The 26146-nt window shown below is 34.1% G+C and overlaps 2 protein-coding genes across 2 annotated transcripts; both read right to left on the bottom strand.

Moving 5' to 3' along the window:
- Nucleotides 1-7645: 7645 nt before the first annotated feature.
- LOC109001328 (probable isoprenylcysteine alpha-carbonyl methylesterase ICMEL2) lies at nt 7646-13886 on the bottom strand. The gene is made up of 11 exons (XM_018978571.2): nt 13427-13886; nt 13080-13156; nt 12744-12813; nt 12526-12606; nt 11415-11489; nt 11033-11134; nt 10802-10948; nt 9452-9517; nt 9211-9354; nt 8162-8252; nt 7646-7946 (listed from the first exon to the last, which is right to left on the bottom strand). Exons 1-11 carry the CDS (start codon nt 13642-13644, stop codon nt 7785-7787), a joined length of 1233 nt encoding a protein of 410 aa, XP_018834116.1. The 5' UTR covers nt 13645-13886; the 3' UTR covers nt 7646-7784.
- Nucleotides 13887-14886: 1000 nt separating this feature from the next.
- On the bottom strand, nt 14887-23260 carry LOC109001330. Its single transcript, XM_018978572.2, has 9 exons — nt 22965-23260; nt 20598-20718; nt 20358-20458; nt 17447-17572; nt 17226-17346; nt 16993-17077; nt 15928-16041; nt 15772-15811; nt 14887-15253 (listed from the first exon to the last, which is right to left on the bottom strand). The coding sequence occupies exons 1-9, from the start codon at nt 23142-23144 to the stop codon at nt 15101-15103; spliced, it is 1041 nt and encodes a 346-aa protein (XP_018834117.1). The 5' UTR covers nt 23145-23260; the 3' UTR covers nt 14887-15100.
- Nucleotides 23261-26146: the final 2886 nt, after the last annotated feature.

The following is a 26146-nucleotide window of genomic DNA, read 5'->3' on the forward strand; positions in this document are numbered from 1 at the left end:
ATGACATTTCGATTCAAAAAGTATGTTTCATGGAACAGTACTTATAGAAGAAAACTCACGATATCATTCAGCATATATACGTGAAAGAGCAACAGTCTTTTTTTTTTTTTTTATTGTTGTTTGCCTTCTTTGAGGAACGACCATGTAGATTATGAATATATTTGTGTGCAATTAATTATTGTTTTTAGCTGTAAATGACAACATCAAAGTACTTCAATTGATCAATAATATTAAGTATGCTTAATTCATGCAGTATAAATTAGATCAAACAGTACGACTATCTACTGGATTAAATAATTATAAGTACGTATACACACCTGCATTCAATTCTCGAGCTAAAACTGAAGAAGGAACAAAAAGTACTGAGGAAGCTAGGAGAAGACAGATGATGAGTAAAATGGCCTTCATTTTCGAGAGTTGATTGTGCAAACCTTCTCTAGCGGCTTGCTTAATTCTATTTATAGCTAGAGCTGTATCCGAATGTACGTGAGCCAGCTTGTATGTGTAGGTATTGACTCACTAGGACGCGTACAATTTGCCAAAGCGAACAAACTATATATAATTAGCTGCATGCCCACGACCATAGAATTGAAAAGTAATCATGTACGCCAAACGTGGCTGTATATAAATATATATATATATATATATATTTATCTTAAATATTGAAATTTGACGAAAATAGACTCATTTTAATATGAAATAGTTATTTTTGCAAAAAATAACTGGTTACACATAAGTAATTTTCTTCTCATTTATATAGGATAGTCAATAAACAATATTACTCCATAAATATATATTTATATTATATGTCTTTGTCATGCATACATGTATAGTAGCATTCAAGTGAATGTCATGCTAAACAGAAAGATCATCGATCATGCGTTATGAAGGGCCCCTATATGAATTAGTGGTTGAGCAAAACATAGGATATGATCGATAGAAGAAGACAGATCATGCAAAGATAAAGGCCAATCCCGCCAAGTCAATTGACAAGTCTTCTACCTCTTGCCAGCTTCCATGCATGGAGATTAATCTTGCCTTTAATTTCTACCATTCAAATTAGGCGTGCTGGACCTTCCAGGATCACTAACAGCAGTACTGGAGATTTTGTTGTCTGGCTTCTTTACAAAAGAAGTTAAAGCAGCTTGTATATATCTCAGAAGTATATAGCATGATATAGACTTTGATAGACTACGTAAAGTAGAATTTAATTCATAGGGTAGACCCCGAGTCTCCCATTAAGACATATATGACACCAATTTTTCACAGCGACAATGTAGTACTCGATCGATCCACGTCGCTGACATGGACAAGCACAATATATAGTCGTGATGACACTATAAGGGAAATCATCTTTATCAGCAATTTATTTTTATTAGCAAAACCAATAAAAGAAATCACTGGAGGTTCGCCGATATTAAAGCTCAACTTTTGATCTACTCCAACGGAAGCAAAAAATTACTGAGAATATTTTTTTTACTGGAGATTTTTATTCGCCGCAATTGCAGGCTACGATTCGGTTGTTAATTGTTGGGAAAGATTAATTCCAGCGATTTAATGCTATCGCTAAAAGAGAGAAAATCGCCGGAAATCAACTTTTCCGGTGATTTTTTGAAATCTTCGCAATTGAATAAACGGTTTTGAAATAACAATTGCGGCGATAAAAATCCGCCGATATAGATCAATACCAGCGATTTCAAACTCGTTGCATTGAGTTATTGATTTGTGAACTTAGTTGCAGCGATCATAACATCGCTGGTAAAACATCAATTGCGGCGATTATAAAATCACCGTAACTTAGCATTTCGTTTTGAAAATGAATTGCCGACGATTTTTAAATAGCCGCAAATATCTAATTGCCAGCGATTTTCACATCGCTACAATTGAGTTATTGGTTTGTGAACTCAATTGCAGCGATCATAACATAGCTGGTAATACATCAATTACGACGATTTTAGAATTGCCATAACTGAGCGTTTCGTTTTGAAAATTAATTGCCGGCAATTTTTAAATCGCTAGTATTGATCTATTACCAGCGATTTTCATATCGTTGGTAATGACTCATTAGGTTTTTAATTTATTTCCCGGCAAAAAATTATCGCTAGTAAAGAGCTGAAAATCGCCGAGAAAATAGAATTCTAGTAAAACTTTTTGACCCAGTTTTCTTACTAGGCCTCGTTTTTTGTTGTTCCTATATGCAACATTCAACTAACTTCTACTTCATTCATTCAAGTTAAATATCGAAAACACATGAAGCAAATAAAATCCATTAACTCATCCAAACTCATATGTATTTATACACTGAGGTGGTGCATTATATTCTCATATCAAGTACAAGCTGAGCTACATATGAAATAATAGATAAACATCACAGCCATAACAAATTGTTTAACTCTACTATCCACTGAAATAACCACTACCAAGTTCCACAACTCTATTTAAGTGGGACCGTTCATCGACATTAGCACCCACAGTTCTAAATATCGTCTTCGATCGAGAAAGGTAGCAAACACGAATATATATATATATCTCACGTTACTTCTCATACTCCTCATCCGTGTATTTGACAATATCAACAGACTGCACAACATTAAGAAAAACTAAAAAAATTCAGTTATAATATTAATCAAGAATAGGTTTAATGACATTATGACTAGAAGAAAAACCAATGAACCCAAAAAAAACAAAAATAATCCGTTTAGCTTATAAAGATAAGTATAGTAAATATCCTTTAAAACCGTTGTACAAAGTAGGGCTGCAAACGGGCCGGTCCGGTCCGGTCCGGCGATGGACCGAAAATTTTCGGTCCATTATTTTTCAGGACCGAACACCCAAAGGGACCGGACCGGACCGATAGCTATCGGTCCGGTCCGGTCCAGTCGGTCCGCCCTCTTTTTTTTTCTTTTTTTTTTTAATAATTAATAAAAAAATTTATTTAAAATACTAAATTAAACTAAGTGACTTATTAATGTGGATTATGTAACAAACTCAATAAAAAAATATTTTATATGGTCAATGATAATAAATTAGATGAAAATTATATTATTAATTTATATAATTACTATATAATTAACTAATTGATATTATATATTTATTAATTCATAGAATATTAACAAGTGTTAATAGTATATTTAAAATTTTATATTGTTAATAGTGATAGGTTAAATGAAGATATATATAAAATATTGTTAATTTATAGAATATTAACAAGTATTAATAATATATTTAAAAATTTATATTGTTAATTGTACAATTATTATATATAAAATATATATAAAAAATATTTTTTTTTTTTAATTTTTCATTCGGTCCGGTCCGGTCCGGTCTGGTCCGAAAAAACTGTGGACCGTGGACCGGACCGAATGATTTCGGTCCTCTAAAATATGGACCGGACCGGACCGGTCTAAGTCTCGGTTCGGTCCGGTCCGGATCGAAACAGTCGGTCCAGTAGGTCCGTTCGGTCCGACCGGACCGTTAATCACCCCTAGTACAAAGATGAAAGCAGATGTGAAATACTAGTTACACATTTTCTTTTTGCACTTAGTTTTCAATTCCCCTCTCTCTCTTTTTTTCCTTCTTCTTCTTATTTGGTTAAGATCCCTCTTTATTTATCCAAATACTTGTTGGCTTATTCAAATACCGGATTCCAAATTATACCACGATTCATTTTCGATCAAGAGGAACTTGATAATTTGGTGATACCATGTATTTAGAAAATAAAAAAGCAAAAAGAAGGAAAAATAACCTCTGGAAGGGGACTTGGGGCATGTATGTCATCATCCTCAGCTATAACAAGGACTTCATCCCCTTCTTTCAAAACATAACGGTCATCTGGATTTAAAATTATCTTTCCACATTTGTAGCCACCTTAATTCCACAAGGAATTGCATCAGGAAATGAAATAAGTGCATCTTCAAAACACAGGCCATCCAACCCCAATGTATCCTCCCAAATTTGCCACAAGAAACCAGATAATACAAAATTTAAAGACTAAAAAGTTGTTTGTGAAATTAACACTCTGGTATTTAAGAATTGCAGAAGAGAGGTTGTATAAACCAAAGGTTCTATGATCAAAATCTTGATAAATTTGAGTGGATTTCCTGCTTAAGGCAATAGATCCCGAAGCCATAGCAAATATAATGTACAATATCTGCATAAAATGTAAAATCTGTACCTAAATTTTTTTGACTCTATTCTGTAGATAAACTGCATAAGGTACATATACACAAGTGAAACTGAGTTGCAACAGAAAATGAAAAAAAATTAAAATCAAATAAAAAAATTTTGAAAATCTCATCAAGATTTTCCAAATAACGAAAAGGAGAAACAATTTGATATAAATACATCAATGTTCCAAATAAAAAAGAAAGTTTAAATTCAATAACAGGGTGATCTGCTTGTGAAAGACTTGTATGTATTATAAATGTGAAGAGCATCCATACCTTGTTTTATACTTTCTTGAGAACCTAATTGCAAAACCCTCGAATAACACGATTTTTTTCAATGACAAGATTTGCGTGTAAAAAAAAAAAAAGCAATAAATTATTTAGCTTGCTTTAGTTGACTTTCTTCATTGGTTAACCAGAAGATCACATCCAAATGAAGGACCAGATTTTTACTTGTAAATTTCATTCAGATTAGAGTCTGGTATGGTGTACACATGATGGAGAAAGCACTTTTCTTATAGTGATCTTTGTTGACTTTTCTTATAGTGCCTCCTAATTGATTTTCCATATTGTGGTATTGTTTGGGGTAATATTATAATCCTGGCCCTGCACCTGCATACAATTTTTCTTATAATGGTATACATATATAGTATTCTTACTTGTCCAGAAAAGTCCAAGCGGCTAAACTATTGTTTAATTCCAAAGGCTCAAATTATATTCTTATAATGATAGATATATATATATATAAACTTTCTAAATACATATTTATGGAAGTATTTCTAATAGATCATCATCATGCATAATTTTAAGTGTCCAAAACTTCAGGGCTGTGAGATAGCTAGTTAATGAAACCCTAATAACCATTTGACTTTCTAAACTAGCAGCCTAGCTAGAGGGTGTAATTATCAGACTAACAAATCAATTTAATTTCTTGCCAATTGTTGGACATGTATATAATATATATATATATATGTATGTATGTATGTATGTATGTATGAACGAACTAGCTAGCTAGTTATATGAAGATCATGCAGACATATTGTTCATGCATGCCAAGTACTTGAATTAAAACTAATCGAAGGCATAGTAGTACTGTAGTGGTAAAGGCCGGATCGATCGTTGCTAATCATATTAACTCCTCTTATAATTAGATCATACGTACGTACATATATACCAAGAAAACATCATGAGTACTTACCTGCAACTGAATTTGGCCCAAACAAACATGAGTTCCTTTTCTACAACTCCAAACTAGTTCTCTCTCTCTAAGCTACAAAACTTTCGGTTGGTGAAAATTGTAAGGTATTTTATAAGGGAGTTTTCATGCCCAACTTGTACACCTTGGTTACCGTTGGAATTCTTGGTTATTGAAACACAGAATATTGATATCCAAAACCGTGTTATCAGAACAAGTACACCCAAAAACAATTAGGGCTAAAAACTTCAGTTTTCTATAATTTAGTAACTAATTACAAGTTAACCTACTTAGCAAAATATATATTTTTTACAATAAATTCTGAACTGGGTGGGAAGTATGCTTATATTCGTTTTATTTGTTGAAGGTAATGACTGCATTTCCCCAAGATGATTGACAAATTAGGGATGTCATGCAAAAAGCCATCAATCTATGGTGTGCAAATTAAAAATATCACTCAAAAATTACTAACATCTAATACCTACATCAACACCTACACAAAATGCAGATATAAAGGTGGCATTTTCATGCAAAAAAAAATCAAGCTTTCTGATTCAAATAGATAGAAATTAGTCTACAAGAAAACTGTACCGATTGTTGTAAAGAAACCAGTCTACATATGAAGGTGGAGAGATAGAGAAATTAGTTTAAACGATACCTGTGTTCACGAAAGGAATTCACTCCAAGAGTCTTGGTAGAATATGCTCGACCTTCGATACTTGAAAATCCCAAAAGAAGTCACTCCGAGATTTTGGTAAGGCAAAAAGGAAACAACAACCCTAGCTTCTACGGGGAAGGAAAATGAAGTGGAGGCCAGAGCAGAAGCTTTGGGGCGTATTCAAAAATGAAGATGAAGTCGTGTGTATGAAGTGGGTGGATTTAATTGCAGGTAACTGAATTGGGGAAGAACGTGGAAGTACTGGGGAAGTACGAAGATGATTTTAGAAATGGGTAAGGGGAGGGAAAGGGGGAAATAAATTAGTTTTGGCGCCCAGACCTTTCCCGTCGATTTCATGTCGTTGCAACTTGTGATTTTATATTCCCGTCGATTTTTTTTCACCGCTAAACTCCATTAAATCGCTGCAAATAATTAAGTTGGGATTGCCCCGATGTTTTTATGAAGATTCAATTTTAAAACGTGTGACGAATTCAAAATCACTGCAAATAATATCTTATTGTGGCGATTTTTTTTGCAACAGAAATAAAATTGCTGGAAAAGGGTCTATTTCTTGTAGTGTGATCTAAATAATACAAAACTAATAATAATAATATCGATCCAAGTGGTCCAATTTATTCGCATTGTTTGCAAGCCATGCATTTAGATGATGTCGTCAACTTGGAATTAGCTTATAAAAACCCCACACTCATTCATTCATATCGAAATCAGAGGAAACTTCGTAGTAACGCACCGCTTCCACGGGCTGCCCCCTAGACTCATGCAGCTCGAGCTCGCTCATTAAGCAACGTGCGTGTCAGTACTGTTAAATAACCACCAAATAACGCTCGTCTTCTTTTTTTTTTTTTTTTATCTATTTTTGTTTGCATCTTAATTGGGAGTTTGGGATGGTCTTGTACGCGTCTCATTTTAATGGGCAAAACGTTATTAATTAGTTGTTGATTACACCAAATCCACCCTTTCGGCCACGCCCATAAAGGGTTACTTAGTACGTAGCTCCTTCCTGTGGGGATAGACCCAAGAGAGTGGTGAGAGCCATGGGTGTCCGGAAACCCCCAACCAAAAGTGGTGATCATCACGAACGACCATCTCTTCATGAGGTTGATGGTCAGCCCCTTAATTAAGGAGTAAAAGTTGATGTGTCACAGTAAACGTCTACCCTAAATTTAGTGGTAAAAAGTCCGTACCCTAGCGTTTCTCTTGATTAGGACATAATTTGAACCCTAAAAGCGAATTATTAATCATTCGGTCATTAGGTTTGCTTTTTAAGGATTTTGTTAAATGTTTTTAAAGATGACTCCAAAATATATGTAACTATTTTGTTAAAGGATAATGATAAATTTACTATCTCCTTTAACCCATTTACTATTTTATATACAGTATCTTTGAAATTTTTATTTTTTTATTTTATTTTTAATTTATTTTTTAATTTTTTCTTAATATTAAAAAAATATACAATTTCACTAATAGTACAATCTTTACAGTCAGATCTTAAGTGAGCATTTCTTTATGATTTGTGGGTAAAATGATACTCGTAACCAATATATATCATTTTCTGGCGACTTAGCTAGCCAACGCATTAGAGTAAATAACGAGGTTTCCCCGATCTCAATAAATTGGAAATTATCATTAAAAAAGAAAAAGGAATACCAAAATATCTCCCCAAAGAATAAAAGAATAGACAATGGTCTAAGCAATAAAGGCAAGAACATGGAATGGTAGTGATAAACTTGGATAACCATAAGGTCTAGAAGGGGCTGATCTTGCGAGCCAGCTGTAATAAAAACTCGGGCACAAGGCGTCTTCTTGGAGGGGCCATAGCATCCTTAGAAAGAGCTTCCTTATCACCAGCATGTATCACAGCAACTACCTGGTCAAACAGTTCATCTTTCCCGCCTCGCAAAGGATCCTGTATTAAATGGAAAATTGTTGAGGCTTGCTTAGAAGGACAACAGCTTCCTCCCGTATGCATTAATTAGATCTATGGTCTATATTGAAATTTCCTTTTCGGAATATGAGATATTGGAATATACAAATTTGGAAATATTGGCGGGCATACCACATTGAAAACTACTAGACAAGGCAATGCAACCTTACAAGAAGTTATCCCGAGTCATCACTTACATGAAGAAACAAATCTGTATGCGTTTTTCCTTCAAACAGGACTAGCTTTGCTTGGACTCCTGCCCTCTGAAGAGCATCTACAAAAGTTATACTGCGAAAGGGAAGTATGCCTGAGAATCTTGTAAAAACATTGTAGCCGAACCCAAGTCACGTATATGGATCTCTAATGGCAAGAAGGATATGACAGTTCGTTGAAGTTTCCATTAACATAGCTTCAGCATGACACTTATTTCATTATCACAGTAGAGGTACTGGGCAGGATCAGGACGAGTTATGTTATGCCCTTTACACACCAACTACATTATCAATATGCCATTTCTTCCATCCTTTCAGAAACGTGAAGAAGGGAAGTATCAAACAGAAGACGGATAATATTTTTTATCCCTGTGCACCGTATCCATTCAATTTCAAATCCAATGAATCATATTTCCCACTACTTTTTTTTGGTAAGTTCGATAATTATTTTATCAATACTAGAAGAGTTTATTTATTTTTATTTACTTTGTTTGACTTTTAAATTCACCAGTGGGTGGTTATCATCATTGTCTTCTTCATTATCATCAGTTCATAGAAACAATTTGAGTAGGATTAGAGGAGGGGAAAGATATGCTCTTTTTTTTATCAATAGGAAAGATATGCTCTTAAAGACAAACATATGAAATTTCACTTCTACCTTCGCTTTAAATTATTTCAATCCGGGATATAATGGACCAATGGTAGAAGTAATTCCTCATTTTTTGAATCCTTCCTCTCCTCTTTCCTTCCTACCAAACAACATGACAAAAAGGTGGACACCCTCTCCTTCCCCCTCCTTTCCCTTACACCATCACCCCCATACTTCATATTTTCCATTCATCATATTTTTTATTATATTGGTAAGTTTCACAAACACTTTGTAAGTATTGAACCATAACCTCACCCTACATTGTCCACCCCATTTTTTTTTTTATCGAGGAAGCCCCATTTTGGGATGGAGTTCATTAGGTACTTTCCATCCCTACTATCAAACATAGTGAGCTTGCAGCATTTATTTCAGGGAAGATTCTAACCTGGCGTCTGCTGGAATGGAATAATCTGAGGTTCCATGAAAAAGAATAAAATGAGGCAGGTGAGAAACAGCATCCCTAATGCTTGAGTCCTGTATTTTAAGTTCAGGAGAAAATTCTCGCAGAGACTGTTCACCTTCCATAATGCTGTAATTAAACATGACAAGGAATACATAAGGTGATAAACACTTAAAAATATAAGAATAAGCCAATAGGTTCCCAGCAAACATTATTTGGCAAGTACCTTAAGAAAATGGAGCGATAGAGGCCTCGGTTATGAAAATGATCGACTAAATTGAGTAAATTGTACCTGCTCAATGAATTTTCAGGGGAAAAGAATCAGAGTATGGACCTAAGATAAGCATCCTCCAGTAGATTGGCAAACGCAAAACAGAATTAAGGAATTTGTAGCTAGAATCTTCTCTACGCCATAAAACCAGAATTAAGGTTTTGCATCTTTAAGATGGGAAAGCAAAGAGAGTCCTGTCTATCTATTACGGACACGGAATGGTGCCAATGGAGTATGGGTAAATGTTTAAAGCAAAGTACTTGACAGATTTATCCCACTGCCTTCTAGATTACTATCATAAGAACTATAGAAATTTAATTTTTTCGTGCCTCCTATTATATAAACCAAACATATTTTTTGAAGCCTCAAATCTAATTGATGTGTTAAACTTGTCACACTTTCTGAACTTTATGAGGACATTAGTGTGTGTGTGTGTGTGTGGTATCTTTCAGCAGAAAAATAACTGAAAAATATATGGTATCTACTTTTGGAAATAAGTCTCTCACCTCTGATAAATATATAGTAGCTAGCATAAAGAAGGACCTAAATAGTTGTAACAATCCAAGGAAAGCCCAAGCCACATCAGAACCTTGTTTATGTGAACTGTTTAATAATAACATTTATAGCCTAAGTCTGGCACCTCCTTGAAAGATTGAAGGCCATACCTTTACTACACCTATAATAATCAAAAGGCATGGTAAAACTCCTAGGGGTTGGCTCAAGTAGTAAGAGTCTTGGTCTTGGTGGTATGCTCCCTCAAAGTTTAAGGTCCAAACCCTTGAGTGCAAAGGATTTCCAGGGACCATTTGACTAGGAGGATTTCCCGATGAATTACCCAAGGTGCAGTTGCGGGAAAATCCTTGCAGAGGGCATGTGCACCCCCTGTATTAGTCAGGACTTTGTTCCCCAACACCCAGTGCCAATAAAAAAGGCATGATAACTTAAGAGTGCATTTACTAGATTGAAGCTCCACAAAATAAAATCAAAGCTTTGCAGCAGAAACAACAGATATGTCACACAGCTGCAATTTGAAAATCAGCACACGCTAATGGAGAAGGCAAATCACAGATGTCCAGCTGGTCCATCCATGTGAACTGTTTGAACATTAAAATCCACTGGCAAGGTCTCATCTAGGTTCACAAAAGGTTAACCCCAGGGATGATCCTCACAATAATCAACCAATTTATACTATTAATTGTAACTGGTCAACAATACCATGAATTAAACCCATTGGATGAGGGGCTCAGATCAATTTCAGTAAACTTCTATGAGATTCACAAAATAGTAACACATAACAAAACATACCCTCCAGATAATCCAAAATAAGTTTTTATTTGAGAGACACTCCAAGAAATACTCTCTCTTTTCCCATATTCAGATTCATTGATTGCTTGCTCCAAGAGAGCACAAGCAGAAATGTGCGCACCAGCCGATTGCCCCATTAAATATATCCTGCTCAAACATGGATGAAGAGATCAATGGAATGGTTTGGAGATAAGATGGGGAAACCCTAAAACTAAGAAACTAGTCTGTCACCTGTTAGGGTCACCCCCCCATTCAGCTATGTGGTTGCAGATGAATGAGATGCCCTGAGAAGCATCTTTCACCATGTCACTAATAGTTCCCTGAGGAAAATTTCTGCATGCACATATTATCTGTTATGGCATGCAACAAACACGAGTAGCAATCTCTAACCCAAATGAAAATATGTTTTAAGTTATATTAAGAATTATATGCAGGTATACCTGATAACTTTGCATAAATTACATAGACAAGATAAATTACATCATTTATAATATAAAGAAATCTATTTTGACAGGTCCTTTCATGGTGATTCTTTTTTTTTTTTTTTGGGGGGGGGGGGGTTTGTTTGAGGGCAGCATTCTGATGAACAGTATTGTATCTTGGAACCAAATACCTGTAGTCAATGCATGCCACTATTATGTCTCGTTCTGCTAATTGCTGTCCTAAAAGAGAACCCCACGCTTTGTACCTAAATCAGGCAATGAACAAAAACACATATAAGTGACATTGAAGAAACAAAGTAGACGAATAAATATAATGCAAGGGAATTAATCCTATTATCTACAGCACCTTATACCATATATCTGATATCACAAGTGGGGAAAAAAACTGTTGTGGTTAGAAACTAAACCATCAAAGCTCAACCCAGAAGCACCGTAAATTTACAATGAAGGCAGCAATATAAATTTACAATGTGACCTTGGATCTGCTTTTCATCTTATCCTCCATCCTCCCATGTACAAATTAATCCGTGAGAATCCTTCTAACTATATTTTATCTATCTAAAGAGCTCCTCATCAGATCTAATTTGGAAATTATTCTCATTTAGCAAAGATGGGTAATACTTGCCAACTCAGAGTATGTGCTGATCCAAATGCAAATCGACATCCTTAACTCTATGTCGGGGACTCTCTCACCAAAAATATTTAACTTCTTGTCTGATACTGGAACCAAACATCTGTTTGTTGGATGGTGGATTTGGTGGGGTATGTCTTGTAGTATGGTGTCTGCAGGAGCTGTGTGGTAGGTTCTCTTATCCAAATCTCTGCAGGCTTCGCTGTGCTTTTGGGTGTTTTGAAAGTTTTTCTGCAGGTCTTCTTATCCAAGTGGCAGACTGATTATGTTTCTGCAGTTGTTTTTGCTTGTGGCTTCGGTGGATGTGGTCTGGTGTATGTCTCTCTATCATGTAAGTGTGTTGTAAGCAAGGTGACCACTCCCTCCTTAGCACGATTGTGTATTTATATAGCCTCTCATGAGTAATATATACTACCTTATCCCAAAAAGAAATGGAAACAAACAGTTTTATATCTCCTTGATAGTCAACATCATCATATCATTGAACATTAAACCTATTTAAGCCCTCAAGCTGTGGAAAGGCATGGGTCAATCTGTTGCCCTATATTTAGTGCATAGATTAAGCTAACAGATAAGGTAAAGCAAATAATATGCACCAATTTCAGGGTGACAAGTGATGCAAAAGCTAGCAGCTATCTCAAATCACTCACCCAATAATCCAAGCTCCACCAGTTACAAATATGACAACTGGCTTGGGTTCATCACTATTTGCAGGTAAATATAGATCCAACCTGTAGAAAAGACGTAAGGATAAAAATGCGACAGTAGAAAATAGCAATTGCATGAGATACATCATCCATGAGCAAGTTTGTAGCTTATTAAAATAAAAATTAAAAAATATGTTATCACCTCTATCTCAATCACATACCTATTTCTTGGTTGCTCTCCATAAACAATACTTCTCCTGACCTGGCTTGAGAAGAAATAATAATATGCCACTGCAGAAAATTAGCAAGCAGGTTAAGTTCCGTTTGTTTGGAAAATAATGTGAAGATGTCCTGAAATACATAATTTATCCTGTAACAGATTGAAGAAAATTATAGAAACCACGCCGCGTGTTTCTGTTCTAGGCATGGATTACACAAGGAATCCCCAAAATTTAGTTTCTCTCATAATCTAGTAATCTAAATAAGCAATCAAATAAAAGTAAAGGCAAAGAAATATAAAGGAATGACGTTTATTCAACATGTAAGACAACACAAACCTTGAAGAAAACCGGGCATAAGTAGCAAGGCATAACAACCAAGAGCAGCTAATCTTGTCATCCATCGGTACCCTACCCTGAATGACAAGAAATGATAAATTATATGCATATAACTTGCGTTTAACAAAACGAACATCTTCATTTAACTGGCTCCCTTATGGCTCACAAAGAAAAGAGAAACGTTTCATCCATATTTTTTCTCCCTCGGACAGTTAACTACATTAATCAAGGACCTTTCAGTACCAGCAGCGAAGTTGTCCGACCAGTTCATCGTAAAACACTTAATTCGTACAGACGTTCTTTAGTTAGCATTAATACAAGGAGATTGAGTTTCAGTAGAGTAGTACCCTAGATATCGGAGGAGGGTGAAGGTGAGCCGGGTGACGAGATAAGTCTCTGCGGCGGCGTGCCCGAGATCTCGGCTGAAAGACTGAGCCCTGCCGGGGGATGGGCGCCCGGAGGAGGCATTAGCTGATGCTCGGCGCCGGCGCTGGTGGCTATTGGCGGCATCAGTGTAATTGGAAAGCTTGGAAGAAAGCAAGGGCTTAGTGTCGACGTCATTCATGACTATGGACCTCAGATATGAATGAAGAAAACGGAGGGACGGAGGAGAACAGTGGGGGTGGCCGGAGATGGAATTATAGGGGAGAAGGAAGGCAGTGTGGTCTGTGTGGGATTAGAATTTGGATCGCAAGAAGTTAACTGCTGTTATTTGAGAGGGAATTTGAACCAGCTGGTGCCGTGCATTGCTTTGTTTTCTTGCAGCCTTATATAGATAGATTCGATTCGATTTTATTAGTTTTCGGTGCCACTTTACGGTCTGCTTTTGGCCGATGCCGCACAGGTGGCTGATGCCAAGACTTTTTCTTTAGTTTTGGAGAAGACACTGCTTTCTTCACTGGAGTAATTTGAATCCTGACCACTCGTATCTCGCCACGATACTTTTCTTATAAAATAAAAAAAATATATATAAATGTAAAATGTATATGTATTGACGCGCGTTCTTCTGTTTGTTACGAGGAGGTATATAAATAAATAAATAAATAATTGGATATTAACTTAGGCGTACTTTGCTTTCAAGACTAAGGTTGTGTTTACTTCTTAAATTCGGTTCAATTCAATTAAATTTAATCTAATTTTAAATTGAATCTAATATCTAAATATCTAAATCTTAAATTATTAAACTCATTCCAGTTCAAAATCTTCTTATATGTAAAACCCACAACCTTTTTCATTTTAAAATATTTTTATACGCAAAACCTACAATTTTTTTTAATTTCTTATAAAAAGTATTAAACTCATCTCAATATCCAAACATACTTTAAACTCAATTTAAATAAACCGCATATAACTCTTTCTACTACTCGATTCATTACCATTCATAAAAAATTCAACTCAACTGATCAACTGAACTCAATTCAACATTCAAACGCAACCTAAAGCCTAAAACCTACAACTTTAAAAACTTTAAAAATCTTTCATCACATCATTACAACTTTTTTAAATTCCTACACAAAATAAAATAAATAATTTAACATTTTCAAATCACAAAATCAAAATAATATTAAAAAATATATTCTAACAATATTTTATTTAATTTTTTAATTTTAACATTATGTCATCATATCTCATCTCTAAAAATAAACAAAATCTAACCAATCAGTTAATTTTTTTTTTTTTTTACTTTTACTTTCACCATTTTTTTAAACTATTTAGATATTTTTTTTAATTAAAAAAAAATCAAATATTCATTTAAAAACACTAACTTTATCGAAAAAAAAAATCGGTCGGTGGAAATCTTCTAGTGTTTTCGGAATAATAATTATATGGTAAATTGAGTGGATGCAACTCCCCATGAGAAGTTTTGGCAGTACATAAAACAAACAAGTATTCAATCGGTGCAAGTAACTTCCAGTAGACTCGAATCATAATGGAAAATTTGTCATCTATCTGACAAAAGTTTAGATAAAAAGAGTGGATCCAGGTGGGATTTTCACTTTGGACTTTGAGGCTGGCTTCTTCTACCTCAACCACCATCTCTGGACAGCAGAAATTGGAGTATTCAAGAATGGCGCGTAGCGATGGACAAGCGGATTGACAGTCCTCCCAATCTTAGTCCATACACTGTTATGGTAACTTGCAGTGACAGGGGCACGATACATGAGCTTCAATAGCTGTCAAATAACGTGTTTCGACACGGTCAAAAATCAAAGAAAATACACATAAAAAAGAGTCATTACGCACTGCTATGCTATATATTCTGCAAAGCCTAACACAACCTAAATAGAGAGCAAATAAGAAAATATATATATAAGGGAGCCACTCCATCACTACAGCTTAATATGGTCTATTAAGCCACATCATAAGTTATTGAGATGATTTGAGACCTTTGAGAATTATTTAATTCTAAAAACAATCATGAACATTTCTTCTAAAGCCGTCGACAAGACTTCTACATTCCAAACACTTCTTCCTCATTCTTCTAGGCCACTCAGCTGTCTATAAAGAGCATGCATTGTCTGAGCTAAAGGATAGTAAGAAATGTACAACAAATTCAAGCAATCTCTCTCTCTCTCTAGCTCTAAACTTTTCTAATTCTCTCCATTGCTTAACAGCGAATATAGCTAACAACACTTTCGATTGAACAACAAAAAACCAACTCTATAGATGATAACAGACAAATGTCACAAACCTGCCAGTACATGAAAGTTTGTATAAGGTTGCGCTGCCACCTGTGCATAACATAGCATTCGAATCCAAGAGACTTCAGAAGTAAACAAAAACATAACAGTGAAAGGAAATAAAACTTGCAAGAATTGAAAAGGGAAAATGTCTCTGAGAATCTCACGAGAACAGAGAGACAATTAGAAGGAAGCCAAGTCCAATCTCAGCATGTGAAGACACTATGCTAAGGGTGGTTGTGTTTGACTCCACCCAAACACATGCTTCTTCCAAGTACTTCCTGTCCGTACAAAGAGGAAAATATAAAATCATTCTGTTACATATACAGAAAATAATAAATGGAATACAAGGGCTCACATAAGAATAGTCTAAACAATTATTTGTTTTAACTTAGGCATTGAAGTAGTTTGCAAGTAGACAAACTCCACTCAATGAAGACAAGGAAACAGCATGACAAGGATTCTGGCACATCAAACTGAATTAACGACCCTTCAGACTCTGGTCAGTTTCTGAGCAAGGTTGTGTGGTAATAAAGAAATCTAAAAAAGAACATGAAACTTCCCAAAGAGCAAGTTGACATAAACAACTTCAATCCAACTGTAGTCAACGGCCTCAACCATAAATTGATCATCTCATTGGTGATTCTTAAGAAGCAAGGACTAGTCAAGCAATCTATTATGTCCTAGTGCGTACCAGTCCTATTATGGCAGGGCTATCCAGGTTTCTGTAAAAAAATTTGAAGGGAGAAGTACCTCCCAACTCGAAGATAAACACACCAGTACTGATTCAGGCAAGACAAAAAAAGCAAGTCATACCATAGGAATCCACCCTCATTCAGAAGCGATATAGTTGCCTGTGTAGCACCTTTTAAGACAAACATTTTTTTGTAAGTTTTAGGACAAAGCATAACAATTCAACGCCCAGGTGTAAAAATTAGTCCAATAACAGTGTACTTGGAGTCTCGATTTCCTAACATTATAGGAAAACTATGGAATAGTTTATGGAAATTATATTAAAAAAACATATTAGATGGTATGATTATAAAAAATCTGAATCCTCAAAATAATCTACCACCCAAAAGCCCCAAGCATTTTTTGATAGTACCATTATATTTGTTCAGATTTGGCAATAAGACAGAAAGAAAACCGAATAAGAACTATAGTCATCAAGTGAAACCAAATAATTGACCAACCAAACGTGCATACAATTAAAAGTTTTATAGCTCTCCTACCTGTACAAGGAGGACCGACTGAAATTACGCCTAAGGAACTTTGCAACATGTTCAAGTGCTCGACATAAGATGGGAATTAAGGAAACTGCAACAAAGATCACCTCATAATACTAGGCATGACTATGGAAAAAAGCTAAATATAACAATGGATGGAAGAACCCATAAAAAAAAAACTTAAGAATAAGAACTGAAGGGAAGGTAAATAAGGATGTAAGAGACAAAGCAATTCTCACACTTGAGGCAAAGATTTGAAGTCACAAAGGTAAGGCAGTATATGAAGTAGATAAAATCCTTGGTTGCAATAATGGACTGAAAATAAACTTGCAAAGCCTGAAGATTCCATGCCCTTGGTTTCTGCAACAATATAAGATTGGTTAATTGATCTCAAAGAAAGATAACAAACTAATCATGGCGTGAAAAGTTACAAGGGCACAAAAACAGAATAAAAACTTACCCCATATAGCGAATACACAGAATATAGAGAGGAACATGCAGTGCCCATAAAGGAAAGCCGATATGCCCTTTGTGAAAGATTTCTAGGTATCAGTGGAAAAATTGCAAGCACAGCTACAACAAACACCTGAAGTCGAAAAAGAAATATATGCAATATTAAAAAGAAGTCCAGATGTATGAACAAAACAATAATGGTACAAGGATCTTTCTTTCAACATAAAAGGAATTACCCTAAGTTTAAAATATTTTTTTAGCAGTTTTTTTGTGAGGCTTCTCAAAGGATATAATTGCTAGATTATGATTCAGATGCACTAGAATTTGTTATTTTCACTCTGATCTACACTTGCCTGTAAAGGTATCAATTCTTCAATGACACTACAAATCCTTCATAAAAGAAGAAAATCATGCTTGAAAGAAAAACATGAACAATAGCAGATCAGCTAGGACTTCGACTAGAAACACAAAAAAAGAGTTAAAAAGGCAATAATTCAAGCCCGGAAGGGTGAATTTAAGGATTCTCTATTAGGGCTGAAGAATTTTCCATCCGGACCGGAAAAACCGACCAGATCGGACTGAAAATTCTTGTGGTCGGTTTCAGTCCATCATTTGTGCGACCGAAGGGGTTCAGTCCAGTCCCAGGGTATGTGATTTTTGGACCGGACAGAAACCGACCGAATTAGTATATATAATTTTAAATATTTTTATATATGCAATATATTATATTTTATATAGCAGTTGATAAGTTAATTATGTAATTTTCATCTAATATATTATCACTGACCATATAAAATGTTAAATAATATATGCTATCAATTAATAATGTATCATAAATCATATGATAATATATGTAGATACATAATACATTTATGCATACTCTACTATTTACACTTGATTAAAGTAATTAGGTAATTTGTTTTTAAATACCTAAGTTACAAGCAAACATGAATAATCTATGTACAATGAAATTATTTGATATTCATTAACCATATATAAAATGTTAGAATTTTAATTTTTAATATAGGACATTATTAATAATTATGCATACTAAAGTCTAAGTTAGTAAGTAGTAACGATCAACATCATAAATATAATTATAATTAAACATTTTTTTAATGAGTTAGTAACATAATCTACATTAATAATTCACTTAATTTTAATTTTAATAATTTTTTTATTAATTTATTTGCAAAAAAAAAAAGATGAAAAAAAAATGGGCCGGACCGAACAGACCGACCAGACCGATAGCTACCAGTCCGGTCCCTATGGGTGTTCGATCCGGTCCAAGGTGGGAAAATCCTGGACCGAAGGGGTTCGGTTTGGTCCCAAAAACCCCCTCCAAACCGACCGGACTGGACCGAATTCACTCCTATTCTCTATTGTTTTGATATTCCATATGTAACTTAGTTACTGTTTTGATCGGTAATAGAAATGAACAGAGAAGTGGTGGGAAAGGATTATTTAGCCAGAAGCTAAAAAAAATTATGCAACTCTAGAACAAGGACTGCCAATTCCACAGAGATGAACATTCAACTCTTCCAAATTAGCCTCTCTTCTAATAATGTTGGCAAAATCACACATTTTTCAACAAATATTTGTCTACAAACTGATATATGACTTTTTTAGTGTCGTCACTACTTGTCTTTGGGTAAGTGGATTGGGGGAAGAGTTCAAATTTCACCTGGTTAATTGGTCTACAGTTTGTACCCAATAGCTGGGGGAGGTTTGGAGATTCGCCACTCGCTGAAATTCAATCAAGCTCTTTTGGGTAAATGGTTGTAGATGTACCAAAATGAAAGGGAGGCTTTTTGGAGGGCGGTTATAGATTCTCAATTTGGGGAAGCTTGGGAAGGATGGTGCTCGAATGAGGTACGAGGCACTTATGGAGTGGGTTTGTGAAAAAACATTAGGAGTCTTTGGGGGACCTTCTGAGAACATGAACATTTTGTTGTAGGCGATGGTTCGCATGTCCGTTTTTGGTATGATATATGGTGTGATAACCATTATCTACGAGATACCTTCCCTACCATCTTTGAGCTTGCAAGAGTAAAGGAGGTATCGATTGCCGATCTTCATTCTACAGTAAATGGCACCCCTCATTGGAATATTGAATTCATTAGGGCAGCCCATGATTGGGAGTTGGAGTCTATTATGGAATTCTTTGCGGCTTTATATTCCGCAAGTATTCTGGGGGGCTCTGGAGACAAGTTGCATTGGAATCATTCTAAGAAAGGTATTTTCTCAGTCAGTTCTTTTTATCAAAAACTCACGAACTCCAGTTTGTCTATGTTCCCGTGGAAGAGTATATGGAAGACGAAAGCTCCTTCAAAAGTAGCTTTCTTTGTCTGGACAGCGTCTTTGGACAAGATTCTCACTATAGATAATTTGAGGAAACGATAGTCATTGTCCGAGATTGGTGTTGTATGTGCAAGAAGCATGGGGAGTCTATTGATCATCTGCTTTTACACTGAGAGGTGGCTAAGGCTGTATGGGATGATTTCTTCTCAAGAGTCGGATTGTCTTGGGTTATGCCTTGGAGATTGGTGGATTTCCTCGCAAGCTGGACAGGACTACACGGAGATTCTCAAGTAGCAGCAATTTGGAGATTGGTACCAATATGCATGTGTTGGTGCATTTGGAGGGAGAGAAATGCTAAATGTTTTGATGATCAAGATAGAACAAGGGACGAGCTTAAAGTTTGATATCCCTCTCTTTTCCCTCCCTCAATAACAATTAAAAGATCAGTTCCAAAGTCTACAAGAAAAATAAGAACCAACTTTAAGGAAACAAATACGAACGTAAAATTTATGAAAAGCTAGGGAGAGGAATCTTGTAAGTAATTGGCAAATGCGCACACAACTTTATGCAGCAGTTTAAAATACATGGATGAATGCATAAATTAGAATTCAATGTACCCAAGCATTCATAGAGAACTGAATAGTTTGCTGATCCCAGCGTAGAGAACTTGGATTTGGGCCCATAGTTGCTGATGTCCCTGAAGTTCGAGTTGTTGACCCTACAGAAATATTACGGTTCAATTTAAGGGCAACAGTAATTTTAAGGCCAGTGAAAGAGAGTATAAATGTATGCAAACTAATAAATTTGTAATCTTTTAATTTCAATTTCAGATTAATAGCAAAATCCAAACGTTCAACCTGCGTTACGTGGTCGAGCTTGGTCATTTGAAGATGTCGTTGAAGCAGAGGATGGAGCTGCTGGCCTTACTGGCTGAGATGAACCGGTAGCAGACATAGCATCTACCACAAGACCAGGATCCTGCTTATCAAATCCAAGAATCAGAAAAGATTGTCAAGGTGCAAGCAAAACCAAATGAAATGTACACAAACAAAAATATGAACTCATGTATTTTCCATAACCTTTAAAGAGCATGTGTTAAAAAACAGACACTACAACATGGCATGAACCCACAAAGCAATCCCTCATCCCGTCATAGGGACAGAATCTTAACTGTAAAGGGTAATTCTTTAATTAAAATATCTATCTTTTGGCATGGTAAAAAGATTATTTCTTTTTTGTACCTTGAGAAGCAGCCAAGCAGGGGAAGCAATAGGAAAGAATGTTGAATGGTGTATTTTCGATCCACATGATAAAGATACAATATTTAGGATAACAACTAACTATTCAATATCATTTATTTATTGGCAAGTCATGCACGCACCCAATGTGTCCTAAGCCCATGATCTCACCCTCCCCATATAAGAACAACGGAAGTGTTCTTTGAGCCATAGCTTTGGCAATCACTCAATATTCAAACCTTTATTCTTAAACAAGGCAAGTCAAACGTGGAGTTCCACAGGTTAAGCCAAAATACTATAATATATACAGATCCAACGACATCCACACACACACACACATCTCATGTCCAGGACCAGATTTGGAGAAGAAAAAGAAACAACAAGAACCCTTCGAACCCACGTAAACTCCAGATGCATGACCCCACCTGTTAGAATCGTGTGTCGGGTAATTCAAGGGAACACCAGTGCAGAATTGAACCTAGAATTTCACAATCCAAAACTCATCCAAAGCTCACCCTTTGACCGCTAGGATGCATTCCAATGGATTCATAATGATCTACATTACAGATAGTTGATTTTTATGTTATAGGGGGAGAAGTGGCCCACCCTGACACCAAAAGAATTGACTGCTGAGCCGTATGAGGCAGGAAAGTCTCAAGTACCGTTAAGGGAAGAAATTTAGCTGCCTATTCTGACCGGGGAGAACATGCGATTCAACAAGGAGATTCTAAAATTGCAGAGGCTTGGTTCAATCAAGCCGCTCAGTATTGGAAACAAGCTATAGCGCTCACTCCAGGTAATTATATTGAAGCACATAATTGGTTGAAGATCACAAGGCATTTCAAATAACAGCACTCTATTTATTTCTTACATTATTTAATAGTCTTTAGAATTTTTATATAGTTTTCTATTATTAAGGCTGATTTGAGTTGAGTATTTACATTATGTATTAAGCTTTCTGAGGTTGGGATTGACAATTATTTAAGTTCAGTGTAACATTATAGACTGTTGATCATGACCAAGAGCAAATATAAAGAAATGACTATGAAATATGAACCAGACCCCTTAACTACTTCCTAATTTAGCCCCCCTGAAAAAACCATCCCTTTTCTCTCCATACAAACCAGGACACCAAGAAAGGATGACACATCCTAAGAAATGTCAACTTGAGAAACAAGCATAAGCTTTTTTGAAAAAAAAGACAAACACTAAAGACTCACCTTAGTCCACCCAAACCCAAATCCTTTTATAAAAGAATGACTCTCATGGGAATGAAAACAAATAAAGAAAAAATGAATAAACCATATATCAGATGTCTAAATGAAAAAAAAAAAAAAAAACAACAACAACAACAACAGCCCAAGAAGAAAGGACCATATATAGTAGGAATTGAATCGACATCTAATTGCCACGAAATTCAGAAACCAAACATACATTAACAGAAGAAAAAATAATATTTTTTGAAAGGTAAACATTAACAGGAGAAAATATTCAATAATTTGAAATCACAGATTCACAGAGGCCTAAAAGATAAATCCACGCAACCTATGTCAGATTAACTAGAACAAAAACCCCAAAAGATAAAAAGGATGCATTCCCGATATCATTTTTTTTCTTTTTGACAAACGAACTTCATGGTTTTCAGTCCTAATTCTTTAAAATACCGCTCAAAAAATCGGGAATAAAGGATAATTCTAATTCCAGAAAAGAGAAATTAACCCACAATCAAAGACAAACAAGATGCGGGATTGATGGGTCAGTCCGCACACAATAAATACGGACAATTTTTTATATAAGTAAAAGATAGACGATTAAAAATTAACAAACAATGTATAAAAAAAAATTAACAAACCCAACTATGTAGAAGAAACAAATAAAAACCCAGTTGGGATTCATGGGTCACAAGCCCTAACTCTAAAGAAGACAACTTTATCGTAAAATCAACAATAACAGAGAGGAATTGTGGGGAGCGATAATTGTACGGACGATGTAGCGCTGATAGAACTTGCGTTTGAAGTGGTCAACGACATCAGAGCGGGAGGCCATGTTGGGAGGGATGAGGATGTTGGACCAATAGTCGGCCCATCTGGAATCGTTCTCGTAGTCGTAGGCCGCCGCCGCTATTCTCTTCACCCTCTGCTGACCCTCCGGTGACTCTTCACCCATATCTCTTTCTCCTACCCTTCCACGACAGCAATACTACCAGCACCGCTATATGCTAATTTTTCCTCCAAACTTCCAACAGTCTAGTCATGGCGAAGTGACAACTTTATGAATTACGGGGAAGAATAAAATATATTTTTTTAATATTATATTTATTTTAAAATTTAAAAAAATTAAATTATTTATTTTATTTTATATAAAAATTTACAAAAAATTATAATAATTAAATAAATTAAATTATGAAAACAAACAATTCCTTAGAATATCCAGAAAAAGAAATGTTAAACGTTTCGAATCGGTGACCCAAAAATATGTCTCGAATCTTTTTTTTTTATATTTAATAATTAAAGAAATATTTTTTAATAATATTGTGAATTTTTTTATTTTTTAAAAAAATACATAAATAAAATAATAAATAAATAAAATGTGATGTTCGAGATAACTATTCGGAAAGTTAGTGCTGCTTATCTAGAAAATAAATGGGATAATCACGTGCTCAAAACTCAAAAGACTCGGTACAAATTAAAAATAAGGTAAAAAAATTTACAAAAATAATCTTAGGCTTCATTTGCTTCTTAAATTTATCTCAATTTATTTCAATTTATTATTATAATTTTTTCAAATTTTAATATAAAATATAATAAACAATTCAACTTTTTTAAATCTCAAAATAATAATAATATTAAAAAATAATATTCTAACAATATTTTATCATCTCAACTCAACTCAATTCAACATCCAAACGCAGTTTTACAAGACACTTGGAGTTAGAGTCTTCCGGTACTCTTTTTTTTTTAAAAAAATATTATTAAATTTAAAATTTATATAGAAATTATTTTTTAATGGTAGCCTTCACTATTTTTCAAAATTAATATGCATAAATTTCACACTCTAAGACAAACGCCTCATTTGGAAGTTGAGATTAAGATTGTGTTTGGATGTTGAAGTGAATTGAGTTGAGTTGAGTTGAGATGATAAAATATTGTTAGAATATTATTTTTTAATATTATTATTATTTTGGGATTTGAAAAAGTTGAATTGTTTATTATATTTTATATTGAGATTTGAAAAAGTTGTAATGATGAGTTGAGATGAGTTAAGATGAATTTGACAACCAAACTCACCCTAATGAAATGAAATGAAAATTTAATGAATAATTATGAAATAATTAGAGGAGAGCAACGAGGCCCCACTCTCGCATAGAGGGACGGTCAATCCAACCCCACCCATGCTGCAAGGCAAGACATTGGATGGGGCAGAGGCATGCACCCAAAATGTTTTTTATATAAATATTTATTATTCTTACTATATATAAATATATTAATATGTATTAAATATAATTTTTATTTAATATTTTGTGTAAGTTGTAATGTAATAGAGTAGCCCTTTTATAGATTATCTTGATAATACAAGTCTCACACTTAAACAATGTGAGACTCTTATATTACACTACAGTTTATATAAAATATGCATTAGTTTTATATAGTTTTTAAATTATTGTCGTATTTACAAATTTAAATATACAATTTGAGTCTAAAAATGTACTTTTTACCACTTCTGGATTCATAAATAATTTTTGGACCTAATAGACTGTAGCTTATTATTGACGTGGGCCGGGGGCAGGACAAAATGGGAGTCCGTCCCACCCCTGGGTTGCTGGGGCCGGGGGCAGGGAGGGGGGTTACCCCACACCGTATCATCACTATAAATAATTTGAGTTAAGATATTTTATGAGATTTTGGAAAATGAGAGATAAAAAAAAATTAAATAAAAAAATTATAAATCTAAAATATTGTTATAATATTATTTTTATTTTGAGATTTAAAAATATGAAATTACTTTTGTATTTTATTTATAAGTACGAGAAAGTTGTAATGGTTAGATGAAAAAGTTAATGATTTGAAATTAAAAATTATTTGTATTTAAATAATATTTATATGTTAAGATGAGATGAGAAATCTAATCTCAACATCTAAACCAGCCCTGCTTTGTTTGGATGTTGAGAGAAGACGAGACAAGATGATAAATTTATGAATAATAATTAAATTGTTTGTTAATAGTAGTAAAATTATTTGAGTTAAAATATTTTATTGAGTTTGGAAAAAGCAGAAAGAAAATGTTGAATGAAAATATTATAAAGTTAAAATATTATTATAATATTATTTTTTAATATTATTTTCGTTTTGAGATTTGAATAAATTTGAATTGTTTTTTGTGTTTTGTTTAAAAATTTGAAAAAATTATAATGATTAGATAATAATTATAAGAAAAAGTCAAAAAATAAAAAATATTTATATTTAAATAATATTTGTGAAAGAAATGAAAAAAAAATAAGTAATATGAGATGGATTGAGATAAATATCAAAACCAGTCTTAAATCTACTTTTATCGTTTAAGATTATCTTTTTCATTGTCAATCTTCTGTTTAAGCATGTCTACATCATGAAGGAAAGTTTATGGAAGTCTCTTAAAAGTAAGACAGACTTGCAAAATAAATATATTTTTAATTACAGATCTTTTTTTTTTCTTTTTTAAATAAGTATTAGATGTAATTTTAGAGTGTACGACACTCATATACTCTTAGGGTCAATTATTAAAAGAATAATTTTTTATATGATGCTTAGATTTATTTAATTTTTTTAAAAAAAATACGTGAGACTTAGATATCTAAGATTGTAAATATTATTTTTCTTTCTTAAAATCTTTCATATGTAAAATTTGTATCTTTACTTTATTTTAAGAGACATTAATTTAAATGATTACATATAAAATTATTTAAAATGTTAAATCTTGAAAAAATCTAAGAAAAAGAGTACCGTTACTTCTCAATGTTTTAAATGGTTTATCAATGATTTAACAAATGTGATAGATTGTAAAAGTTAAGATGATGAACAATTATTATTATTATTAGTATTATTTTCTAGAACCAACAATCTCGCTATTTTCTTTACCAATACGAAGAAAGTGCCCATAAATTAAATTACAAGTCAACCAATGGTAGGATT

This window comes from Juglans regia, chromosome 1, assembly GCF_001411555.2.
Source record: "Juglans regia cultivar Chandler chromosome 1, Walnut 2.0, whole genome shotgun sequence".
In the NCBI taxonomy this organism is placed as follows: domain Eukaryota; kingdom Viridiplantae; phylum Streptophyta; class Magnoliopsida; order Fagales; family Juglandaceae; genus Juglans; species Juglans regia.